This window comes from Hippopotamus amphibius, chromosome 1, assembly GCF_030028045.1.
Source record: "Hippopotamus amphibius kiboko isolate mHipAmp2 chromosome 1, mHipAmp2.hap2, whole genome shotgun sequence".
In the NCBI taxonomy this organism is placed as follows: domain Eukaryota; kingdom Metazoa; phylum Chordata; class Mammalia; order Artiodactyla; family Hippopotamidae; genus Hippopotamus; species Hippopotamus amphibius.
The window spans coordinates 14,555,810-14,581,956 of record NC_080186.1 but is presented as its reverse complement, the minus strand read 5'-3'; the positions used below and the strand labels follow the sequence as shown (position 1 = coordinate 14,581,956).

The following is a 26,147-nucleotide window of genomic DNA, read 5'->3' as shown; positions in this document are numbered from 1 at the left end:
AGCTCCATGCTTGTGTAGCAGCACAGAATAGCTGTGCTCCGGGAAGTTTAATGTAGATCTCGATGGTCAGTCTTTCACCTTGTTACAAAAGTACTTGGGACAGCTTACACAAATGCAAATGTTAGTAAAATAAAATGAAAATTGACTGGGTAAAGACAGCAGTAAGAGAAGAGTAACAAATAACTCAAAAGGAGATTAGTGGAGACACATTTGTGGTGGGCACCCTCATACATATATACAGGGGTGAGCCAAAAGTTATCCACGCTCTGGTTATTATTAAAACTTCTTTTGGCTGCACTGTCTTATCAGCGCTTTCTGTTCAAGGCTGCAGTCTCCCCAGTCACTGCTGTGCAGGTGTGAACGTGTTACATCAGTTCACTTGCTCATCAGCGAGCAAAAATGGATGCTCCACTTGTGATTTTCAGTGTGCAGTGATTTGTTTTTTTGTGGTCTGAGGGTGTGCAGGTTCGAACACTTCTGCCCACACTGTCAACACTCAGCAGAAACTTCACTTTGAGGTGTTAAAGCATCCTCCCTATAGTCCTGATCTTGCTCCACTGGACTTTCACCTGTTTGGTCCCCTGAAAGCAACCCTATGAGGACGAAGATTCATTTCTCATGAGGTGAAGACAGTAGTGCATTTGTGGCTTGAAGCTCAGCCTAAAATATTTTTTAACGAGGGAATATGAAAGCTCGTTGACAGACGAAGTACATTGAAAAGCAAGATTATGTCAAAAAATGATGTATTTGTCTTCTCTAAAAGTTAATTAAAATAAATTCTACAGCCAGAGTGTGGATTATTTTTGACTTACCCTTGTATATAATCCATCTTTTCTTCAGGCTACTCTGAAATCGATCCCTAGATGAAGCCAGACCAGCAGAGAACTAGCTGTGCATCTAGACTGAATTTGGGGGGACAGTATTTTGTCATAACCTATCCCTAGGAATGGATTTTAGGACTTGGTGTTGCATTTATTCTAGAGATATTGTTAAAGACATTGTTTATCATGTTATGTGGATGACCAATGAGAATTTCCCCTCGTCTCAGTATCAGGAATAATTGTGTCTCAAGTCACTTTAAACAAATCTTTTTTTCCCCTTGATTTTAAATAGAACATGCACATTATTAAAAAAAAATTAAAATGCAAAAATTAATGTGGACTAGTTCTAACATTAATTACCCACATGGGCATTGAGAGTCCGAGTTTATAAATTTATTTATTTTTATTTATTGGCTGTGTTGGGTCTTCGTTGCTGCGCACGGGCTTTCTCTAACTGCAGACAGTGGGGGCTACTCTTTGTTGCAGTGCGCGGGCTTCTCATTGCAGTGGCTTCTCTTGTTGTGGAGCACAGGCTCTAGGTGCGCAGGCTTCACTAGTTGTGACTCGCGGGCTCTAGAGCGCAGGCTTAGCAGTTGTGGTGCAGGGCTTAGTTGCTCTGTGGCATGTGGAATCTTCCTGGCCCAGAGCTGGAACCGTGTGCCCTGCATTGACAGGCAGATTCTTAACCACTGAGTCACCAGGGAAGCCTCGAGAGTCTGAGTTTAATATTCTTGTATACATACTTTTTTTTTTGTCTGCCCCATGAGGCATGTGAGATCTTAGTTCCCTGACCAGGAATCAAACCTGCGCCCCTTACATTGGAAGCTCAGGGTGTTAACCACTGGACCACCAGGGAAGTCCTACGTACTCTTTCTTAATGGAATCATGCTGTTTAATTCTGCTACTTGTTTTTTCAATTAATGCATCTTAGACATCATATATTCATAAAGATTCCATAAGTCCTTTCTGGAACAAAGTGTGATAGGAAAAAATACTCAAGTCCTAACATATGTGTTGAGACTTTAATTCAAGTCACCTAACCTCTCTGAGTGTGTTTTACCATTTGTGTGAGGGCATACATTGCATGGTCTGTAAGGTGTCTTTCAGCTTGGAAACTTCAGATTTGTTATTTCACTGCCTTTATAAATTGCCTTTTTTGTTGTTGTTGTTAAGAGTTTATTATATAAGCCACAATTATCAGGATTATCCCAAGACTTATTTACAAATTTCTGTTCATTTAAAATTCTGTTTTAAAGTCATCAGTCTGTTCTTTCTGTATATTCTTTACTTGGGATGTTTTTTCCCTTCTCAAAATGTGGTTTGTCCAAAATCTACACTCCATAAAGCCTTCCCTGTTGATTTCGGCTACTGAGGATCTCCCAGTTTCCTGGGCGTAACCACATAATTTCCTGAGTGATGTATCCTAGCGTTTTATTATTTCAGTCATTTTGTGTCTCCCAGGGATTGTCAGACTGTTTTCTGAATTCCCCACGGTCTTAAGTATGAAGCTGCTACTTGACAAATAGTTCCTCAAATGGTTATACCTTCTTCAAAGAAGTCTTAGGACATTTGTCTGTAGTTTCTTAAGTTTCTAGTGTCTTTGGTGACTTAGGAATTCTTATATTGGCTGAAATGCCGAGATAGTCCTACCACCTTTTCCTGGTGTGCCTGGAACTCTGACAAGCCCTGCTTTGCTACTTAAAAGAAATGCTTATAAGATCAACATGGGAAATCAGTTTTTTATAAGACATGCTTATAAAATCAATATAGGTACCATAATTTCCATTTTAAAAAGGAAAGGTATCTTTGGTATTATATTTATATGTACTTATATAAACAAAATAAAAACAACTTTGATTACTGACTCAAAGTCCAAATATGTTTTAGAAAACACTATTCTTTATCACAATTACCTTAACATTAAAAAACTGACAATTATCATTCCATAATCAAAACAAGGTAGACGACATTCTGTGCACTTTTATTTTTTGTGAAATGTAAACTGAGAAGTACCAGGTACCTTTTAATAATGGAGATACTGGTACTTCGTATTCATGAACTGCTTCAATTTTTGTTCCTAAGTTCTTTATTTTAAAAGATTATAGGGGAGCTTAAAAAAAAAAAAAAAGATTTATAGGGGACTTCCCTGGTGGAGCAGTGGTTAAGGGGGCCCCAATGCTCCCAATGCAGGGGGCCGGGGTTCTATCCCTAGTCAGGGAACTAGATCCCACATGCATGCTGCAACTAAGAGAGTTCACTTGCCACAACTAAGGAGCCCTAGTGCTGCAATTAAGACCCAGCACAACCAAATAAATATTTTAAAAAGATAAAAAAAGATTATAGAAGTTAAAAAAATTTAAACAATGCCAAAAAAAAATTAAGGCGAGTATCCCCTTTAAGACCTTCCCCAACCCTTTATTTCCCAGAAGTAACTACTGAACAGTTTGGTATGCATCTCTCCAGACCACGTAATGTTCTGCAGCTTGATTTTATCACGTAACATGTCATGGAGAACTTCCATATTAGCAGTACAGACCTCCCACACCCTTTTTTTTAATGGCCACAGGGTTGAAATTCTTTTTTTAAAATTTTTATTGGAGTATAGTTGCTTTACAATGTTGTGTTAGTTTCAGGTGTACAGCAAAGTGAATCAGTTATTCATATACATACATCTACTTTTTTTTTTTTTTTAGAACTTTTATTGAGATAGTTAACATACAATAAACTGCATATATTTAGAGCGTACAATTTGGTATCCCAATCTCCCAATTCATTCCCCCCCCAACCCTCCCCGCTTTCCCCACTTGGTGTCCATATGTTTGTTCTCTACATCTGTCTATTTCCGCCTTGCAAACCGGTTGATTTATACCATTTTTCTATAGTCCGCATATATGTGTTAATATACGGTATTTGTTTTTCTCTTTCTGACTCACTCCACTCTGTATGACAGTCTCCAAGTCCATCCATGTCTCTAGAAATGTCCCAGTTTCCTTGCTTTTTACAGCTGAGTAATAGTCCATTGTGTATATGTACCACATCTTTTTTATCCATTCACCTGTTGATGGACATTTAGGTTGCTTCCATGTCCTGGCTATTGTAAATAGCGCTGCAATGAACATTGGAGTGCATGTGTCTTTCTGAATTATGGTGTTCTCTGGGTATATGCCCAGCAGTGGCACTCTTTTTTAGATTCTTTTCCCATATAGGTCATTACAGAGTATTGAGTAGAGTTCCCTATGCTATATAGTAGGTCCTTATTAGTTATCTATTTTATATATAGTAGTGTGTATGTGTCAATCCCAATCCCCCAATTTATCCGCCCCCCCTTTACTCTGGTAACCGTAAGTTTGTTTTCTACATCTGACTATTTCTCTTTTGTAAATAAGTTCATTTGTACCCTTCTTTTTTTTTTTAGATTCCACATAGAAGCGGTATTATATATTTTTCTCTCTTTGACTTACTTCACCCAGTATGACAATCTCTAGGTCAGTCCATCCATGTTGCTGCAAATGGCATTATTTTGTTCTTTCTTATGGCTGAGTAATATTCCATTGTATATATGTACTGTATCTTCTTTATTTATTCCTCTTTTGATGGACATTTAGGTTGCTTCCATGTCCTGGTATTGTTAGTACTGCTGCAATGAACATTGGGGTGCATGTGTCTTTTCGAATTATGGTTTTCTCTGGATATATGCCCAGGAGTGGGATTGCTGGGTCATATGGTAGCTCTATTTTTAGTTTAAGGAACCTCCATACTGTTCTCCATCGTGGCTGTATCAATTTACATTCCCAGCAACAGTGTAGGAGGGTTCCCTTTTCTCCACACCCTCTCCAGCATTTATTGTTTGTAGATTTTTTGATGATGGCCATTCTGACTGGTGTGAGGTGATACCTTATTGTCGTTTTGACTTGCATTTCTCTAATAATTAGTGATGCTGAGCATCTTTTCATGTGCTTTTTGACCACCTGTGTGTCTTCTTAGGAGAAATGTCTATTTAGATCCTCCACCCTTTTTTTTTTTTCCTTTTGGACGCTCCCTGTAGCTTGCAGGATCTCAGTTCCCCAACCAGGGACTGAACCTGCAACCTTGGCAGTGAAAGCATGGAGTCCTAACCACTGGACTGCCAGGGAATTCCATTCCACCCATTTTTTTCATTGGGTGGTTTTTGTTTTTCATACTGAGCTGTATGAGCTGTCTGTATATTTTGGAGATTAATCCCTTGTCGGTTGCTTTGTTTGCAAATATTTTCTCCCATTCTGAGGGTTGTCTTTTTATGTTTTACTTTGCTATGCAAAAGCTTTTAAGTTTAATTAGTTCCCATTGGTTTATTTTGTTTTAATTTTCATTACTCTAGGAGGTGGATCGAAAAAAATCTTGCTTTGATTTATGTCAGAGAGTGTTCTATAGTGAGGTGGATGGACCTAGAGTCTGTCACACAGAGTGAAGTAAGCCAGAAAGAGAAAAACAAATACCATGTGCTAACTCATATATATGGAATCTAAAAAAATGGTACAGATGAACCCAGTGACAGGGCAAGAATAAAGATGCAGACATAGAGAACAGACTTGAGGACACGGGGCAGGGGGGCTGGGGGTGGCGGCGAAGGGGAAGCCAGGATGAAGTGAGAGAGTAGAATTGACATATATACACTACCAAATGTAAAATAGCTAGCTAGTGGGAAGCTGCTGCATAACACAGGGAGATCAACTTGATGATGGGTGATGTCTGAGAGGGCTAGGATAGGGAAGGTGGGAAGGAGTTGCAGGAGGGAGGGGATATAGAGATGTATGTATAAATACAGCTGATTCACTTTGTTGTACAGCAAAAACTGGCACAACAGTGTAAAGCAATTATATTCCAATAAAGAGCTTAAAAAAAAAGTGTCCTGCCTATGTTTTTCTCTAAGAATTTTATACTATCCAGCCTTATATTTAGGTCTTTAATCCATTTTGAGTTTATTCTTGTGTATGGTGTTAGGAAGTGTTCTAATTTCATTCATTTACACGTAGCTATCCGCTTTTCACCACACAACTTATTGAAGAGACTCTGTTCCTTGCTCAGCCACTTGGGGTAGAAGAAAACTAGTATTTTAAGTCCCTCAATTAATAATTTATAAAAATTACTGTTTTTTAGTTTTGATCTTATTTTCTGGCCAAAGTATTAGAAGCCTATGTTTTATCTAGAAGTTTTTTTTTTTTTACTCCCCTATTTATCCTGTTTCTTTTGTTATCTAAATTTAGAATGTGGATGCCATTGTAAATCTTTGTAGCAAGACAAGAACAAACCTCCAATACTGAAATTAATGTATTTATAATGAAAGGTCCTTACCCTAGAATGCTTTCTTCAAATCCATAAGCCAGAAATATTAAAAAATATATTAAAATACTGTTTAGGTACAGGTGCACATCTCCCTGTGATAGTCTGCACTTGCCTTTTTTCTCTCTTTCTTCCAGCTGCAGCAAATGGAGGGGGATGGAGGACGGCGAGATCATTTGATCTTTTTTTATTTCTTGAAACCTCTCCAAGAGAACCTTTGCAGATTAATTTTGTCCTTTGGGTAAAATAAAATTAATGTCCCAAGAGCAACTATAAAATGCTTGGTCTCCATCCTTCTTACAGTTCTGGTTCTGTATCTTGTAATAGGGCAATATTTATTGTGTCACGGAACAGTTTTTTTCCCGTCTTTTTCATATTTTTTATGTTTAAGAAAACTGTTATTATTATTAACCTGATGTAAGTAAGACACTAAAGGAAAATCCCTACCATGATCACTGAAGCCTTGTTTTCCTCTAAGACTGGCCTTGACTTAATTGAATTTTATTTCTAATGTAAAATAGGTCTTTTCTTCCTAAAAGTCTAGATTGATCACCAGGTACCAATTAACTTATCAGCATTACACTGGGAATAAAAGACGCTCCTCCAAACCATGGGGGAGAATTTCAGGATTTTTAAATCTCCACAGTTCTTGTGAGCATTTTTTGATTTGGGTGGACTGTGAGCCACAGGGGCCTGGAGCTTGAAGTCATCCACCAAGAACTCACACACAAGAGGGCCCTCAAAGCATGCATACCTTTCCTTAAGTCAAACTGCTTTTCCCTCTTAGATCTGGAGCCCGGATCATTTTTTACAGGCAAAAAAATAGACGTTATCTCGTGGATAAAAGTTTACTTTCTTTCAGTTCAGCGTAATGATTGTAAAGATGATCAGAGAACTCGGGAGGAGAATGGATGCACACAGCAAGAAATCAGAATGTTTTTTTAGAAAAATTCTTTTCCGTTATGTTTTATTACAGGATACTGAACATAATTCCCTGTGCTATACAGTAGGACCTTGTTGTTTCTCCATTCTATATATAATAGTTTGCACCTGCTAATTCCATCCCTCCCCCCCCCATAACCCCTCCCCCTTGGCAACCACGAGTCTGTTCTGTAAATCTGTTTCTATTTTGTGGATAAGTTTATGTAATATTTTAGATTCCACATATAAGTGATATCACATGGTATTTGGCTTTCTCTTTCTGACTTAATTTCACTTAGTATGATAATCTCTTGGTCCATCTATGTCGTTGCAAATGGCATTATTTCTTTTTTATGGCTGAGTAGTATTCCACTGTATAAAGAAGTTTTTAACAAAGAATTAGAAAATACAAAGAACAACCAAACAGAATTGAAGAATACAAAAACTGAAATGAAAAATACACTAGACGGAGTCAATAGTAGACTAAATGAGGCACAAGAACGGATCAGTGAGCTGGAAGACAGTATTGGAAATCACTGCTGCTAAAAAGAAAAAAGATTGAAAAGTAATGACAGTTTGAGACCTCTGGGCCAACACCAACTGTGCTAATATTTGCTTTATAGGAGTCCCTGAAGGAGAAGAGAGAGAGAAAGGGCCTGAGAAAATATCTGAAGAGTTAATAGCTGAAAAGGTCCCTAACCTGGGGAAAGGAAACAGTCACCCAAGTCCAGTAAATGCAGAATCCCATACAGGATTAACCCACAGAAGAACAACCAAGACACATTGTAACCAAAGTAACAAAAATTAAAGAGAATATTAAAAGCAACAAGAGAAAAGCAACAAATAACATACAGGGAAACTCCCATGAGGCTATCAGCTGATTTTTCAGCAGCAACTCTGCAGGCCAGAAGGGAGTGGCACTATACTTAAAGTAATGCAGGAGAAAAACCTTACGACCAAGCATACTCTACCCAGCAAGGCTCTCATTCAGATTTTTTTTCTTTTTTTTTTTTCAGGATTTTATTTTATTTTCTTCAGGTCGTATTGAGATATAGACACACAGCGCTATATAAATGTAAGGCGTGCAGCATAACGATCTGACTTACAATCATCATGAAGTGATTATCACAATAAGTTTAGTGAATATCCATCTTCTCATATTGATACAAAATAAAAAAAGATATGTTTTTCCTTGTGATGAGAACTCTTACGATTTACTCTTAAGAACTTTCATGCTGTGCTCATTCAGATTTGATGGAGAAATCAAAAGCTTTATAGATAAGCAAGAGCGAAAAGAATTTAGCACCACCAAACCAGCTTTACAAAAAATGCTGGATGAACGTCTCTAGGCGGAAAAGAAAAGGCCACAACCAGAAACAAGAAAATTACAAGATGAAAAAGCTTACACTCTTTCTTCGGAGTAGAAAAAGGGGGGATGGAATCTTAGGTGGCAAATCGCAAAGACCGATGCAAACGTGAGCTGGTGACATTACTAATGAGGGTAATCAAAACATAAAAGGGATTTCAACGCGAAGAAAGGACTGGCGATTACAGTAATAGCGAGAGGTGGTGGAAGAAAGAGCAAGCGCTTTGCAAACTGAAGCGCTGTACCGTAACTACTAGGGAGGCGGGTCATCAGGGAAGTGAAGAAGCAGGTGAACCTGATTAGGCTTCGACCTCCTCTTCTCGTCCTTAATTGTTTTGAGCCGGGGCCGTTATGTTCGCTGATGCAGGTCTACTTCGCTGCCTTGGGCAAGTCAACTGAAACCAAGTCCCAAACTCACCTTTCCCGGATGCCCCAAAGCCACATACCGCCCTACCGCAAGAACGATTGCTAGCGCGCAGGCGCGGAGCTTAACGCTCCCGCCCTCCCTCGAAGCATTACGTACTGCGCACGCGCAGCCTCTCGGCCCCGCCCCCGGGCCGCGCCACGCTCCCCCTGCCAGAGCAGGGGGAGGCTGTCCTTGCGCGTCGCGTAATTTGGCTGGCGACTGCGTCGCGCAGTCTGACGCCCGATTGCGTCACTTCCGCCCCCTCCCGGGAGGCGGCGCTGGGCCGGTGGCAAGCCCCCGGAGGGAGCCGCGGTAGTACGACGGAAGATGGCGACGAGCGGCGGCGACGAGGCGGCGGCTGCGGGGCCGGCGCCGGGGGCCCCGGCAGCGGGGGCAGACACAACCCCGGGCTGGGAGGTGGCGGTGCGGCCCCTGTTGTCCGCGTCCTATTCCGCCTTCGAGATGAAGGAGTTGCCGCAGCTGGTGGCCTCAGTCATCGAGAGGTACCGGGCGGCGGCCCCGGTGGGGCGGGCGCGGGGAGGGGGAGGGGAAGTCGTGCCAGAGGGTCTGGACCTTCTCCCGGCTGCTTCCTGGGGCTCTCGGACCCCGGCCCTGGCCCCGGCTTCGGGGCTCCCTGGCCTTGGGAGACGAAGGCTTGTCTAGTCTTCCTTCCGCCAACCCGGGTAAATTCTCTGTGCCTCAATTTCCCTCCAGAGCAAAACTTTTGAGGACGCTCTCTCGGGAGGGCGTTGCAGGGCTGGTTTGGGAGTAATTTTGAGATGAATCGCCTTCTTAGGGGAATGTCCCCAGGGCTGCCCCGTATGTTAAGGTCAAAGCCCCGATGAGTTTGCATTTCTCGTCCGCGCTCATCCTGCTAGCTTGGGCCGGAGCGGAGCCCCGGGCTTAAATTGGAGACCTACCACAGAATTTAATAACGGTCTCCCTGGTGCTGTAATCACTGGGGGCATGTGCTATTTCTGTGACTGAAGCATCTAGTTATCATTGATGACTTTCTTTTTAGGTTGCACTTATGGTATGTTGTTACTGTAACGGTCTTTGATTAAAAACATTTCATTGTTGTTCTGAGAGGTCATTTTCCCCACTGAAACCGTATACTCGCGCTTTCAGTGAAATATCTTTAGACTCTTACCAGCGGGACTGTTTATTGGTTTGCTGTTACGTGATTTTGTCTTTTTGAGGTTCTTAGATTGTGAGAGTTGTGTTCGTACAAGGCCAGTGATATCAGAGTTGCCTGCCTTTTCCTGTATTACCTCGCTCAGAGCAATCTTTCAGTAGTTTAATGGTAGACCTGCTTTTAAAGCCAGCCTACTTTCATTTTTCTAGCCAAACCTGACCTCAGCAACTTTCTGAAATTGCTAACTGGGTCGTTTTAGCTTCATGCCAACAGGAGTATACCTGCATGTTATTCAGAAGGTTAGAAATTGCTACTTATTACTCAGGGGAGGCCCATGGTTTGACAGATTGTCTACTACAGTGTTTATTGTTAGATTTGTGATACTTTGGATGTGGTTTAAAAAATAAATTAGAATAAAATAATGGTTTGGTAACTTCACAGTTAACTTTACAGATGGATTTTCCTATCTAATTATTAAGCCAAGAAGGTTTGGAAGACCTAAACAAGGATCAAAGATACTGCTCTCAAATTATGTATCCTCTTCATAACCGTTTTAAACATTAGCATTAGTGGTATTTTTCCTGAGTCATACTCATCATGTTACTTACAATGGACAGTGTTCCACTCTTTTTAGAACATTTGCTTTTGTGTTTTTATGGACAAGAGCTGAGTAGGTTATAAAATCGTTTGTTGACACCCTCCCATACATCCAGTATTCTGGGCCCAGGCCTTTCAAACTGTAATAGTTAAGAAACTGCCTCCAACCTGTAGAAGGAGCCGAAACCAAATACGTCAAAGTATGTTTGAATTTTGCCAAATAAGTGATAGTGGCCCCTCTTGCCCTCTTTATGGCTAAGATAATCAAGGGTTGCCTGCGTTTGTGGACACTAGTAAGACCTCTTTTCATGGTTTAGAAAAGAAGTCCAAACTAACGGCTGTTTAGTAACACATATTTTTATTGGAAGGCAAGATCCTTGAAGTTTGTGTTCTGGTTTTTGTGGCTCAGTCAACTTTGGAAGGCTGTTATGTGTCCTCTTCAGGCTCTCTTGAGAGCAGTATGATCTTAGGGTTGCACTTATTGTCTGAGAGGTCCTTTTCCCACAGAAACAGTATTCTCTCTTTCTCGCTCCTTCCTTCCCTCCCTCCCTCAATAAAATATTTTCGGACTCTTGCAAATGGGACTGTTTATTGATTGGCTGTGACATGGTTCTGTAATTTCCAGAAGAAATTTCCAGAAAAAATATCTGACTTACAAGTTCTTTACAGTTAAAGCAAACTAAACATATCAAGTGTTCAGTTTGGTGTAGAGCCGAGGTCAGCACACTTTTTCTGTGAAAGGTCAGAGTAGATGTAATTTGCCGGCCGTACGGTGTGTGCACTAGTCAACTTGGCCATTGGATGGCAAAAGCAGCCATACACGTTACATAAATCAGTGGGCGTGGCTGTGTTCTTATTTATGGGCACAAATGTGAATTTCATATGATGCTTACATGTCACAAAATGTTTTTTGGAATTTTTTTCCCCCAACCGTAAAAACACACGTAAAAGTCATTCTTAAATATGGGCTGTACAGAGAAAGGTGACTGGCTGGGTTTGACCTGCAGGCCATAATTTTCCAACCCCTGGTTTAATACTCTGCTGTCAATGTTCTGTTTCTCAAAAGGTTTATTTGCCTTTCCAAAAAAAAAAAAAAAAGTGTCAGAATTGTGGAATTATTTCTTGAACATCAAGTTATGGCCACTGAGTATAGGACTGGGTCAGAGCCAGCACTGTACAGATGCTGCATTGCGCTTCGCTTTGTAGGTAATCAAAGGTGTAGGGCCCTAGGCTGCTACTTTACCTCTTTGGTTGCTGCTCCTATACAGTCTCCTGTTTCTTTCTATTGTTATGCCTTCCATGTTTTTCTTCCTGGCCTCCAGGGACCTTTTATTTTGCAGTCTACTACTCTTCTCTCTTTTTTTTCCCCTCCTTTTTGATTTCCTGGCTCCATTACCTCAGCTCTTACCTCCTCTCTGGTGGCCTGCTCATCCACTGAATTCCTCCCTTTTTGACTTTTTGGAAACGATGACACATGCCCTGAGAGACTCCGCAGTACTCTGCCATTCTACTTTCTGTTTCTGTTCTTTCATGCTTTTATAGTTGGAGTTGACCTTTTGGTTTGAAAAGGTAGATGAAATAATTCCTAGGTCCAGACTCTGTTTTGTTTTTGACTTTTGTTTTGTTTTGTTTGGCCACGCCGTGAGGCTTGCAGGATCTTAGTTTCCCGACCAGGGATTGAACCCAGGCTCTCGGCAGTGAAAGTGCAGAGTCTCTTCCCAGTGGACTGCCATGGAATTTCCTGGACCCTGTTTGTTAAGTTTGACTTTATAACCAAACTGAAACAAAGGAGGGATTAGCATGGATAAATTGGGAGGCGTACTCTCAAAAGTGTCATTAGATTTTTGAAAGAAAACAATATCTGAGTTTACTTAATGGGGACTTCATCTTCATTTCTCCTGGTTGTCCATAGCATGTCTTTAAGTAGTAAGGACTGAAAATCTTTTAAACACCATTACTTTTCAGGACCAGAAATTAAGCTAGAACTAGCTTAATGGAGCACATGCTGTATGTGGGCTTGGTTAGTCTAATTGCTGAATGTAGCCTTATGTACTATCCAATACAGAATTCCTTTTTTTTTTTTTATCTTTATTTGGCTGTGCTGTGTCTTAGTTGCAGTACATGAGATCTTTTTAGTTGCGGCATGTGGGATCTAGTTCCCCGACCAGGGTTTGAACCCGAGCCCCCTGCACTGGGAGCGCAGAGTCTTAACCACTGGACCACCAGGGAAGTCCCCAGAATTCCTTTCTTAACTCTGTGCAGGATATGTTGATGAGCATGGTTGTCATTGAATAATTTAATTGAGTCTTTGTAGATTAGAAAAAAAAAAAAAGCGTTTTCCCTGAGCCAGTCCTTCCTAGGCTGTCCTGCCTTTTTTAGTGATAAGCCTCCTTGAGTCTCTGCCTCCCAGCTATTTCATGACATTTAGGCCAAGGAGACCTACTTGGGAAGGCAGAAGCTGTTACAACATCCCCATTAGATAATGCACAGTCATTATCTAAAAATCTTGAAAGGGAGAAAGGGGTGCACTAGTGCCATCATCAGTTGTGTTCATGATTGACCTACAGAAAAAGAACCAGCCACCAAATGATAAGCGTAGAGTTAGTTGTGAGATTAGGTAATGTTTCCGCGTCTCAGTATCACATTCCCTGCAGGTTTGTTGAGAGTGTGAGGGATGTATGTGAAAACTTTCAGTTCTTTGGTTAACATATATTAAGCACTCTGTGACGCACAGCAGATGTTCAATAAACATATTTCTAAAACGAATGTAACTCATTAATATATTTGTTATGCTTGTTTCCTTTCTGTATTTTGAAACAAGCATAATAGATTCTGTACTTGGGAGTTTTGATTCTGATGAGGGGAAAGGGCTTTGTGGAGTTTCCACAGTTTACAACAAAGATATGAATAGTAATCTAAGAAGGAGAAGGAAGGTGAATCCTTAGTCTTTTATTTTGCCCCATCAGATTTTTTACCTCTTCCTAGAAAAACCCAGATATTTCTAGACCTTGGCCAGTTGTTTTTTACTTACGTGTCAAATTGGACTTCTCTGACCTGGCTGCATAGTTGCTGTTTCCTTTATACTCTGCAGTGCATTTATTTTGTGTGGAATATAACCACTTTAGATTCCTTTTCTTTTCCGTGGTGTTTAAGGCTCTGTGGTACTTTCGTTGCAGAGTTTGTTAGGCGAAACAGATGTTTGAGGAAAATAGCTTGACTGTCTAAGGAGATGTTTTTACTTTGAAGTCTCCTTATTTTTCTTCCTGTGTCATATTTACCTTAAATTTCTGCATTCTTCCACTTGCTACCTAACGTCTTGCCCTTTGTTCCATTTTTCCATTTCTGTGCCTTCTCTGGTGACTTGTTGTGTGTCAGGTTCTTGGGGAGTGGGGGCGGGACAAGGAAGTGAGGCAGCACACCTTCATCAGGTCACTCACACATGCTTGTTTCCTTAGAGTCAAGAGATACGACATTGTCCCTTGGGCCACTGTCCACCTGCCTGCTCTCCCTTTTAAGTCTTTTTTTTTTTTTTTAAAGAAGCCACTCCGATTTATTTTCTCTTTTCTTTTCATTTTTTTGGCCGCAACGCACAGCATGTGGGATCCCAGTTCCCCAACCAGGGATTACATCTGTGCCCCCTGCATTGGAAGGGCAGAGTCTTAACCACTGGACTGCCAGGGAGGTCCCCCACCTTTAAGTCTTTTTAAAATTAATTTCCCCAGGTTTATCCTTACTTGTCCTAAGCAAATTTTAAGTGGAGCTCAAGACTGCTCCGTTTTTTTTTTTTTTCGATTGCCAATATCCATCTTTCCCCAAAGGGCGTTCTTGTTTCTTGATTGGAATAAGGTAGTTTTGTATTTCTAGGGCAGGAAGTAGGGTTTGTTAAATCATAATGGGACAGCATTGAACCAGGCAATTAAATGTATTTACTCCTATATTTTGGATATATTTTATTATCTGAATGGGAATGAAAGCAACAGAATAAGTTCATTCTTTCAATGGGCAGTTTTTCTCCTAGTTTTGGTAAACCTGTTCAGTTGGAAAACATGGGGGTAAGCAGCTCTGAAGCTTTCAAATAAAGCAGAGAAGGTAAATACTTAGTAAAAGCGATCAAATTACAGGATGGGGAAACCTTAGAACAATAAATGCGCAAGTGTAAGGATGGGAGTGAAGGAACAGCTATTCATAGGAGGTAGAAGCAGGGGGTTGAGGAGTTCTCTGCTGAATGTGATATGACCCTCAGAGTGTGATGGCCCTGAAACTTTGAGTGTTGCTTGATGTTTTAAAGTGTTTGTTTACTTCTTTTTGCCTTTCTGATAACTAGGGAGAAATGATCCTTGATGTGCAGGGAGGTTCCTGCATATCATAGGTGCTCCATAAATATTTTTTCTTGGTGAAGGAGTTATTCCAAGATAAGGAACTGATCTTTGATGAACACCCATTTATCCCTGATAAATCCCCAAATAGCAAAGTGTTTGCAGCGCCAGACTCTTAAGTGCTGTTTGAGGTGATTCATCACTCACATTGGCACCTTCCAAATGTGGAGCTTGTCTTTTTGACTCCTGTGTTGATATGGCAAGTGGATAGAGTCCTGACTCTGTTTAAGTTTTCTTTCCTGGGCTGATAATTCTTGTTGGAGAATTAACTTACTGAGGAAACTATTTAGCCACATTGCTCTCCTCTGTCCATTTAATAAGATACATTGTAGTGTTTTCTTTGCCTTCTTGTTTCATGGGTTGTGATTAGCATCTGATTTGATAAAGAGAATGACATAAATGTATCCAGCTTTTAGACTTAGTTGGGCTCCAGATTTTCACTCAAGAGGCCATTTCCTCCGGTAAATATAAGGGATATGGTTAAAAATCACTTTGTTGTGATCTAGCTGTATCCTGTGGGTGTGGGAAGGGGAGTGGAGGACTCTAGTACCTAAAGAATTTTGGATTTTAACACCCATCAGATGGTTTCTTCCCTTGAGTTGTTGATTCTTTTTAAGTTACTGCATTAGGGACTCACCTTGTTTGGTCTTCAGAATGTATTGCTATAGTCTGTATTCCCATTAACAGTATTTTGAGTGCCCTGCTTTACACCCCCCACGCCCCTTTGGCCAGCTCGTGGCATTATTAGCTTTTGGACTTTGTCAATCAGTAATGCAGGATAAAATGATATCCTGTTGTGTTTTTACTTGTATTTCCTCAATTCTAAGTGAGTTTGAAAGTGTTTTCTGTTTATTAGCCTTTGCCACTTACTAAGCCTGATTTCCTTGAACAAGGTGCTTAGTTTTAACTCTAAGCTTCACTTTCTCAAGTTGGATATAGGGATGATAACAGTGCCTACCTACCATGTAGGACTGCTACTGGGATTAAGTCAGGTAATGCCTGTAAAGGGGTGGGGTATCTTGGCATATAGTAAGCACTAAGTAAATGTTGGCTGAATTATTTTCTTTGCAGTGAATCAGAAATCTTGCACCACGAGAAGCAGTACGAGCCATTCTACTCATCTTTTGTTGCACTTTCCACACACTATATTACAACAGTTTGTAGCCTCAGTAAGTATTCCACTCTTGTCATTCCCTTTTAAGGGCTCGTGAATAGGGGAATTGTGTGTCCTCTTGTTAGGGTGTCTGAACAAGTTGTTAATGAAGTCAGTATTTTAGTTCTAACCTGTTCACCCAAGAGTGGAGACAACTGTCAGTCTGATAAGGCCCTGAAAGTTCCTTTACCGAGGCCAACCAAAAGGGATTTAGAAACTATTTGGTTTGGACATCTATTTCATAACCATTAAGTTAACCTTCCTTGCCTTTTTAACCAAAGCAGTTTATTGATTTTACACATGTAATTACTAGTGTGCTAATTAGTGGGGCGGTGGGGTTGGGGGTTAGGTGGGTACTGACCTGGGGTTAGCAGCCACTAACCAAGGCTCTATTCCTTATTTGGTTTTGGTGAGAGATTAAATTCTCCTTTTGTGTTCTCTGATATGTGAAGGGATTTCAACTTCAGTTTCCTGTCTTTTAAACTTCTTTACCCTCAAAAGTGACCAAGCCCTTATTTTCCACTATTTCTGAAACTTGGCATTTTCACTTTTTTTTCCCAGTCCTAACTCATATAGTTCTGAAGAATTCGAATTATTTGTTTACTTAAAAAGTTTGCTAAGTAAGTGAAGTGAAAGGAAGTTACAGGGTTGCTGAGTAATCTTTCACTGTCCAGTGCTGTTTATTATAGGCATTGGCTACCAGCGTAAGAATCCCTTTTAGCTTCGAGAAACTTTGAGTAGGAAGCCTGTTGCAAAAAGGGAAAGGTGAGGTAGTGTATTCTAGTGGGTAAGAGCATGAACTTTAGAGCCAGACTCCCTGGATTTGACTTCAGCTGCATGACTTTAACCCCTCTATGGTTTAATCTCCATACCTGTTAAAAAAAAAAGGGGGGTCGTGGTAACAATAATATCTACCTCATAGAATTGGTTTAAGGATTAAGTGGGTTAATATCTTTGAAGTGCTTGGGTGCTTACTGTGATGTATTTCCTATTATAATTATCTTAATGTCTAGTAAATGTGAGGTAAATTGATCTAGAAGCAATTGATGGTTATCAATGCCAAGATGCGTTTGTTTGCCTGTTGGGTTGTTGGTTCTAAATAATTATTCTTGTAGAATGATATTGGGAATGTTGGACATACGGAGCTCAATACTTATTTGGTTTATTGACTGTGAGGCTGAAGTGAGTTACAGCAGTCTGAGGTTAAGTAAAGCTTATTCCTTTCTCAGTTCCCCGGAACCAACTTCAGTCTGTGGCAGCAGCCTGTAAAGTCCTGATTGAATTTTCTCTCCTACGTCTGGAGAATCCAGATGAGGCTTGCGCTGTGTCCCAGGTAAGAGTGCTGGGTCCATTTCTGGCCCTTATTTTGAGGTAGGCTTGTGACTGAGTAGTGGAATGATGGAGAAGGGATAGCCTAGAGCAGGGGTTGGTGAGCTTTTTCTCTAATAGGCCACATAGTAGATAATTTGCTGACCATCCAGTCCCTGTTGCAGCTGGTCTCTGCCTTTTAAATTCTGCCTTTGTAGTGTGAAGGCAGCCACAGACAATATGTTAAATGAATGAGCACAGCTGTGTCCAGTCAACTTCATTTACAGAAATGGTCAGCGGGCTGAACTGGGGCTGTGGTTTACCAGCCTCTGGTACAGAGGGCTGCAGAGGCTTTTTCAAGGGTTGCAAACATATGCCTGTGGGAGCCAGACAGGTAACATAAAATGAATCAAGTGTGCTCGTTGAGAAGGGCGCGTGACCCAGCTGTGAAGGGGCTGGTCACTGTTTGACTCCAGCTGATTGTTGCCACGTAGGAACCTCTATCTTGTGAATTATCGAGACGGGAAATCTGGATTTGTGTGTTACATCTTCCATGGTTTAGAAAGTTAGCCTAACTTCAAATTAAAGCAACGGCAGCAGCAACACCAGCACTGTGAGAACAGTAAGACAAACCTGCAGGCAGGTGTGGTCTGAGCACCAGCAGCTTGTGAGCGCTGCTTTACTGTTTTTTCCTAATTTGCAGTTCTTGGTATGAACCTAAATTTGGCCCTGTGCCAGCTAGAAGTCCCTAAAGAAGAGAGTCTTCTAAAAGACATATTTGAATTTGTTTTCTTTTCAGAAGCACTTGATTCTCCTCATCAAGGGCCTGTGCACTGGCTGTAGCCGGCTAGACAGAACTGAAATTATCACGTTTACAGCAATGATGAAATCGGCCAAGCTGCCACAAACAGTGAAGACACTCTCAGATGGTGAATATTCCTTCACCAGACTTGGTTTCTTGGCCATACCCCTGGCCATCTGTTTCCTCTTTTGCCTTCTAGTGACACTCCCTTCATCCCTCGCTTGCTTTTGTATTTCATAGTGGAAGATCAGAAAGATCTGGCCTCACCAGTAAGCCCAGAGCTGAAGCAGAAGGAGGTCCAGATGAATTTTTTGAACCAGCTGACGTCAGTTTTCAACCCTAGGACTGTAGCATCATCACCCATAGGTCCACAGACTCCGGTGAGTTACTTCAGCCAAATGGCCTCATTCTTTGGGTTTGTTAAGATGATAATACTAGAAAACATAGCTAACAAATGTATTTGTTAATTATTATTATTATAATTATTACTATTATTTTAATATATATTTTTTAATGTCTGTGTTTCTCTTTTATTTACTTTATTTATTGGCTGTGTTGGGTCTTTGTTGCTGCACGTGGGCTTTCTCTAGTTGCAGCGAGTGGGGGCTACTCTTCATTGCGGTGCGCAGGCTCCTCATTGCCGTGGCTTCTCTTGTTGCAGCGCACGGGCTCTAGGCGTGTAGGCTTCAGTAGTTGCAGCACATGGGCTCAATAGTTGTGGCTCACAGGCTCTAAAAGGCAGACTAAGTAGTTGTGGCGCACGGGCTTAGTTGCTCCACGGCATGTGGGATCTTCCTGGAGCAGGGATTGAATCCATGTCCCCTGCATTGGCAGGCGGATTCTTAACCACTGTGCCACTTAGGAAGCCCTTTATTATTATTGTTAATTTTTATTTTTTTGGCTGTGTTGGGTCTTCATTGCTGTGCGTGAGTTTTCTCTAGTTGTGGCGAGCAGGGGCTCACCTCTTTCGCTTTGTTTCTCTTTCTCTTTGTTGCGGTGTGTGGGCTTCCCAGTGGGGTGGTTTCTGTTGTTGCGAAACATGGGCTCTGGGCGTGCGGGCTCTGGTAGTTGTGGTGCACGCGCTTAGTTGCTCCGCAGCATGTGGGATCTTCCCGGACCAGGGATCAAAGCTGTGTCTGCTGCGCTACCAGGGAAGTCCCTAACAAATATATTTTTTATTTGTGATATAAAATAATGTACCTGCCTATGGTAGAAAGTTAGTTGAAGAATACAAACCAAACATAATACCCCAATTCCTCCTGTCCACAATTATTACTATTTTGATGACCATTCTTCTGATACTTCTCAATGCAATTAGACAAAGAGCATGTACTCCTTTCTGTAAAAGGCATCACTCTATACTAGTTACAGAATATATATATTTTAAAGCTACGTATGTTCCCCCTCCTCTTGGAAAAATAACTTGTATTTTCCCCAGCATTACAGAAGAATTTCCCCCTCATTGACGGGGGAGTCTGAAGAGTACCTGTGAAGCAGCTGTTTAGTTTGGACAGTTGGTTCTAGTCTGAACTTGAGGACAGCAATCAACAGATGATAGGCACTTTTTTAAAAAAAATTAATTAATTAATTTTATTTTTTGGCTGTGTTGGGCCTTTGTTGTTGCGTGGGCTTTCTCTAGTTGCGGTGAGCGGGGGCTACTCTTCATTGTGATGTGCGGGCTTCTCATTGCTGTGACTTCTCTTGTTGCGGCGCTCGGGCTCTAGGTGTGCAGACTTCAGTAGTTGTGGCACATGGGCTCAATAGTTGTGGCATATGGGCTCAGTAGTTGTGGCTCGCAGGCCTTAGAGTGCAGGCTCAGTAGTTGTGGCTCACGGGCTTAGTTGCTCCGCAGCATGTGGGATCATCCTGGAGCAGGGATGGAACGTGTGTCCCCTGCATTGGCAGGCGGATTCTTAACCACTGTGCCACCAGGGAAGCCCAACAGATGATAGGCTCTTGATAGGCCTTTCACATCCTTTGTTTCTCTTCAGGCGGAAGGAGAAGGTGATGAACAGTCATCCACAGATCAAGCCTCTGCTATCAAAACCAAGAATGTGTTCATTGCTCAGAATGTGGCTAGTCTTCAGGAGCTTGGTAAGACTCTTCACTGTTGTCAGAAAGCTGGTTTCTCTGCTTTCAGAAATTCCTTAAGTGGAAGAGAATCAAGCAGCAGAGGCCTGTTTGTAAGGTTGAGCCTTTTTGTTAATTCAGGTGGCTCAGAGAAGCTACTGCGTGTGTGTTTGAACCTGCCCTATTTCCTACGCTACATCAATCGGTTTCAGGATGCAGTGTTGGCGAATTCCTTCTTCATCATGCCTGCAACAGTAGCAGATGCCACTGCTGTTCGTAATGGGTAAGGTGCTCCAGGGTGCATGTGCTTTACGTTTTAATGCTGCTCTCAAAAAGAGGGAAACTGGTTAGTTTTTATGGCATGCCAACTTTCTTTAACTATCAAATTATAGAAGCAAGTGATTCAGAGAGACACTTTTGCTAATCTTCTGTTATATTCCAGTTTTCATTCACTGGTGATTGATGTTACCATGGCACTAGATACCCTTTCTCTACCTGTGTTGGAACCTCTCAATCCTTCTCGTTTGCAAGATGTGACAGTCCTCAGCCTAAGTTGTTTGTATGCAGGTAAGAAGTTATTATATCTGATCTCATTTTCTCAGCCAAGCACAGTTATATTTTCTGGAAACCATGAGATCCTTCTGAGTACTCTCTCCCTCTTTACTTAGTTCCTTACCCCAAGGATCATCTAAAATCTCATCTAGAGGAGATGAGGTCTCAATAGGAATCTTGTAAATTCCCTTATTGTTCAACTGCTGCCATTGTGTTACTTGGGTATTTGATTTCATAGTGTGTACACCTGGTAAGTGTCTGCTGTGTGAAAAGCAAAATGCCAAGTGCTTTTGGGATATTGAGATGGGCAATATGTAATGCCTGCCCTCAGGGAGCCTTCACCCGAGCAATGGAGCTCAGCTAGGACCACACAGTATAATATAAAACAGGAGATGATGAAGGTGATAAGAGAAGTATAGAATATTATGGGCAAACAGAGAAGGGAGAATTGAGTCTTGTGGTGGGAGCAGATTTGAGGAAGGCTTCATGGGACAAGTGGTATCTGTTTATATTGATAAATACAGTGACTGTTACTCTTCACGCGCTCACAAAATCCCCTCCCTTCCTGTTGATCATGCTGCCTTGGAAGTGGGGCCTGACAGCTGGTGTTTTCTCTCTTTTAAGTTATTGTTACAGTGACTTTTTAACCGAAATCACTGATCCTTGGTTTTAAATACCATGGTCCTGGTATGTCTTGGGAGGCATAACAATTTCCGACGTTTACTGGGTTCTTTGAGGATTTGAACAGTCTTGGAAACCTGACCTTGGGAGCACTAAGAAATAATCATCTCCCTACATTCTTTGAACAGCTTTAGTATAAACATCTGTATGTAAACAGGAATATAAAGATAAAGGCACTTTCAATTACGGAAGGCAGTACTCACAAAGGAATTCTGTTGATGTATCTTACAGGGCAGGTGGAATTTCAGCTTGGCTATCCCTAGGCAGAGGCAAAAGCAGGACAAAAAGTATTCTGGAATTTGGGAGAACGCTCTGTGTGTGTGTGTGTGTGTGTGTGTGTGTGTGTGTGTGTGTGTGAGAGAGAGAGAGAGAGAGAGATTGGTGAGTATTGTACAGCTGGAGAGAAAGTACAACCCAGTCACAGAGGCTTAGAAATGCTGTTTAAGTCATTTGGACCATATCCTATAGCCAGTAGAGACCATTAAAGATCTTGAAGTGCGCTATGATTTGAGCTGTGCTTGAGGAGCACACTGAAGCAGTAGTATGCAGGGTGTTTTGGTGTGGGGAAACATGGGAGGCTGGAAGATCTGCTAGGAGGAATTCGCGGTCATTTGGGCAAGACACACAAAGGGCCTGAGTGAGAGCAGCAGCAGTGGGAATGGAAAACTAAGGCTGCGTGGGAGCAGGTGCTCCTTCCAAGCCCAGTTCCAGTGTTTATTCCTAGTTCTCCATCTTTGATTTCTGCATTTTTAAATTTGGGGTTTATTTCAATTTTCAGGAAATTTCTTGAATATCACATGAATCTCATTGTACTTACTTGATAAGGGTTAAAGAGCCCTTAAAAATGCTTAGTGTTTAAGGGGCTTCCCTGGTGGTCCAGTGGTTAGGACTCTGCACTCATTGCTGAGGGTGCTGCTTCAGACCCTGGTCGGGGAAGATCCCGCATGCTGTGCAGCATGGCCACACCACCCCCCACCCCCCCCACACCCCCACACACACACAATTTCTTAGTTGTTTAAAGAGCCCAGATTTGGTTTGTTATTGAAAGTTGATCACTTGGGGTTTGATTTAAAGAAAGGGATTTGGCCTTGATATCTTTGAGAAATACTAAGTGTGAAATTTTTTTTCCATTATCTTAAAAAATTAAAAAAAAATTTTAAAATTAATAGGTTTCATTTTTAAAGCAGTTTTACGTTTGCAGAAAAATTAGCAGATTGAACAGAGTTCCCATATACTCTCTCCCCCCGTATGCAATTTCCCTTATTACTAACATATTGCATTAATAGTATACATTTGTTGTAATTTAGGAACTAATATTGATATATTATTAACCGAAGTCCATAGTTTACTACGTTAGGGTTCCCTTTTTGTGTTATACAGTTTTGTGGGTTTTAATAAGTGCGTAATGTCATGTAACCATCATCGTATTGTACAGAATATTTTTACCGCCCTCCAAATCCCCTAGGTTCTACTAGTAGTCCCTCTCCCCTACCCCTAATGCCAGCCCCTAGAAACCACTGATCTTCTACTATCTCCATAGTTATCTTTTCCAGAATGTCATATAGTTGGAATCAACTATGTAGTATGTAGCCTTACTGGCTTCTTTTCCTTGAGGGGCGTTTCAGGACCCCCGCCTTGGATACCAAAATCCATGGGTGCTCAAAGTTCCTTGTATAAAATGGTGTAGTGCAGTCGGCCTCAGCATCTGCAGATTTGGCATCCACGGATTCCACCACCTGCATCTCCAGATGCGGAACCTGGGGATGTGGAGGGCCAGTTGCATGCATTTAAAGTTCCTTTATGTCTTTTTGTGGCTTGGTAGCTCATCTCTTTATTGAAAAGTAATGTTCCTCGTATGGATATACCACAGTGTGTTTATTGATTCACCTACCAAAGGACATCTTGAGTGCTTCCATTTGTTGGCAGTTATGACTAAAGCTACAGTTAATATTTGTGTGCAAGTTTTTGTGTGGATAGAAGTTTTCAGCTCATTTGGGTAAATACTTAGGAGTGAGATTGTTGGATCATATGGTAACACTATGTTTAGTCTTGCCCGTATGGAACTTACTTTCAGTAATCAAATCATGAAATTGCTTGTGGGTGGGTTGTGTTTTTGTGTTTCAATTTCTTGGAATGTGTGCATCTTTTCTATTTCAGGTGTGAGTGTGGCAACTTGCATGGCCATCCTTCATGTGGGCAGTGCCCAGCAAGTGCGGACAGGGTCCACGAGCTCCAAAGAGGAGGACTATGAGAGTGACGCAGCTACGATTGTCCAGAAATGTGTAAGCTATGTCTCTAAGGATGCAGAACCTTGATTCTTCAAATGGGGGAATATGGCCACTCTCCATACCCCTTCCCCTTGGGTAGTAGGTCTAAGAGGTAGGCCTTTAGCTTGCTTATTTGGCAGGTTGGTTGGCTCTGCAGGAAACACTGCAGCTTTGTGGTGGCAGTGGACTTTGTGAAAGATGTGTCATTCAGTCTGCAAATACGTATAAGGGCTTACTGTATGGTATCAGTGTACTTTCAGTGGAGACATACAATGGACACAAGGTAATTTCAGATAGTGATAAGTGGATTGGATGAACCAATGTGATCGAAAGTGATCTGATGTGGTCCTGGGTGTGTTGCTTTAGATTGGGTGGAGGGGACATGTGGGCTAAATGAAAAGAGGGAGTCAACATCCTGTGCAGATCAGGGAAAGTGTGGTGCAGTTGTATCATTGAAAGTGGCTTGAAAATATTGAAGTCTTCAAGCTAAATTGCTTCGGGTAGGATTTAGCGTTTGTAATGAACTGTGTCACCTTGCTTAGATTTTTGTGTATGTTTGATATTGGACAGCTTGAAATCTATGACATGATTGGACAAGCAATCAGCAATTCCCGCCGAGCTGGTGGTGAGGTAAGAAGTCTCTGCTACATTCTTGTCTTAAATGTAGTTTCTGAGAAGTGTAGCCTGTAAAATCTGTTTTTATATATATATTTGTTCCTTTTTCAATAGCACTATCAGAACTTCCAATTGCTGGGTGCCTGGTGTTTGTTAAACAGCCTTTTCCTCATATTGAACCTCAGTCCTACTGCCTTGGCTGATAAGGGGAAAGAGAAAGATCCGCTGGCTGCTCTCCGAGTCAGAGACATCCTTTCTCGTACAAAGGAGGGAGTGGGCTCTCCGAAGCTGGGGCCTGGAAAAGGGTATGTGTCCACTTGATTGCCACTCAGGTTGTGTTTTCTTGCTGTTTATATTGATGGGGAGCTGGTGTAACTCCTCTCATCTCCACAGCAATAGAAAAATTTGCCTCTATGCAGTTGACTTGAACAACTAAGATAATGGTCATAGTTTACTATCTGTACATCATAGCAGTGTGATTTTGGGTAAATGACTCATTCTCTCCAATCTTGTTTCCTCCTCAGTAAGAAGGAGAAAATATCTGTGTAATATATGTTTTAGGACATCTGTGAGATTCAAATCAGAAAAAAAAAATGCTTCTATTTTGTAAAATGGGCTTGTTTGACTTGGAGTTGGCTACTTGCTTGCATGTTTAAGCTGTAAAGTGAGGATTCTGTCAGGTCCTCCCGACTTGCTTCCTGAAACATTTGCTACTGTTTTGATGAAGTTGGGACAAAAACCCTCACTTGCTAGGAAAAAAGTTAGAGATATGACTTCTCTGTTGTGCAAGGTTTTATTTTCTAAGCCCAGGTATTTCTGAATTTCATTTATTATTTAACTCTCTACCATGTATCACTAGGCTCTATCCAGGCATTGAGGATATAGCACTAATCAAAGCAATCTCCTTGCCTTTATAGAGTTTATTTTCTAACTGGAGCAACAATGAACAAATATACTAGTAAATTCATAATAGGTTATCATATGTGAGTGTTGTGAAGGAAAATAAGCCAGAATAAGGAACTGGAGAGTGTCAGGGGCTATTATTTCAGTTAGCACGGTCAGGAAAGCGCTCTGAGAACAAGATGTAGGAGTGAAGTGACAGATGAGCCATGCGAATGTTTGGGGTAGAATAGTTCAAGTTTTGAGGTGGAAGTACGATTGACATTTTTAAGGCTCAGTAAGGTCAGTGTGTCTAGAGTAGAGAACTCGAGGAGGGAGGGTGGTAGAAATTCGGTCAGAGAGGTAGCCAGGGGTCAGATCACCTAGGGCCAAGTATAATCTGTAGGTATTAGAGGGTTTGCAAGAGGGGAGTGATATGATCTGAATTATTCATGACCTGAGAACCCAGCTGCTGTTTGGAGAATAGACTGTGGGGTCCTAAGACAAGAGGGAGAGAGAACAGTTAGGGGCTCATGCCTTACTCCGCACAAGCGCTGAGGGGACTTGGTGTAGGGTGGTGGTGGTAAAGGCAGGGAGAAGAGGTCACGTCAGGATATGTTTCGAAGGTAGAGCTGACAGGATCTGCTGGTGGCTTGGATGTTGAGTGTGAAAAATATGACATCCGAATTTTCTGGCATGAGCACCTGGGTTGTGTAATTTACTGAGATAGGGCACATGAGTTTAGAAGTAGATTGGGTGGCAGGAAGGGGAAGAAATGAAGAATTTAATCTGGGCCATGCTGCTTTTGAGAGGATTGTTAGATCTCTCTGTGAGATGTTCAGTAAGCACTTGGGTATGTGAGTGTGCAGTTCAAGGAGG

The 26,147-nt window shown here is 41.5% G+C and overlaps 1 protein-coding gene across 4 annotated transcripts in view; it reads left to right on the top strand.

The window, feature by feature from the left end:
* The first annotated feature begins 9,105 nt into the window (after positions 1–9,105).
* The window catches only part of UBR4 (ubiquitin protein ligase E3 component n-recognin 4), a 129,428-nt gene continuing 112,386 nt past the window's right edge, over positions 9,106–26,147 (top strand). For all 4 annotated transcript variants that reach the window (XM_057698006.1, XM_057698007.1, XM_057698008.1 and 1 more), the window contains exons 1-11: positions 9,106–9,336; positions 16,013–16,110; positions 17,324–17,427; positions 18,202–18,331; positions 18,445–18,584; positions 20,196–20,298; positions 20,416–20,557; positions 20,717–20,841; positions 23,665–23,789; positions 24,345–24,404; positions 24,504–24,694. In XM_057698006.1, the coding sequence (XP_057553989.1) occupies positions 9,161–9,336; positions 16,013–16,110; positions 17,324–17,427; positions 18,202–18,331; positions 18,445–18,584; positions 20,196–20,298; positions 20,416–20,557; positions 20,717–20,841; positions 23,665–23,789; positions 24,345–24,404; positions 24,504–24,694 (1,394 nt within the window). In that variant the 5' untranslated portion in view covers positions 9,106–9,160. The remainder of the gene's footprint in view (positions 9,337–16,012; positions 16,111–17,323; positions 17,428–18,201; positions 18,332–18,444; positions 18,585–20,195; positions 20,299–20,415; positions 20,558–20,716; positions 20,842–23,664; positions 23,790–24,344; positions 24,405–24,503; positions 24,695–26,147) is intronic.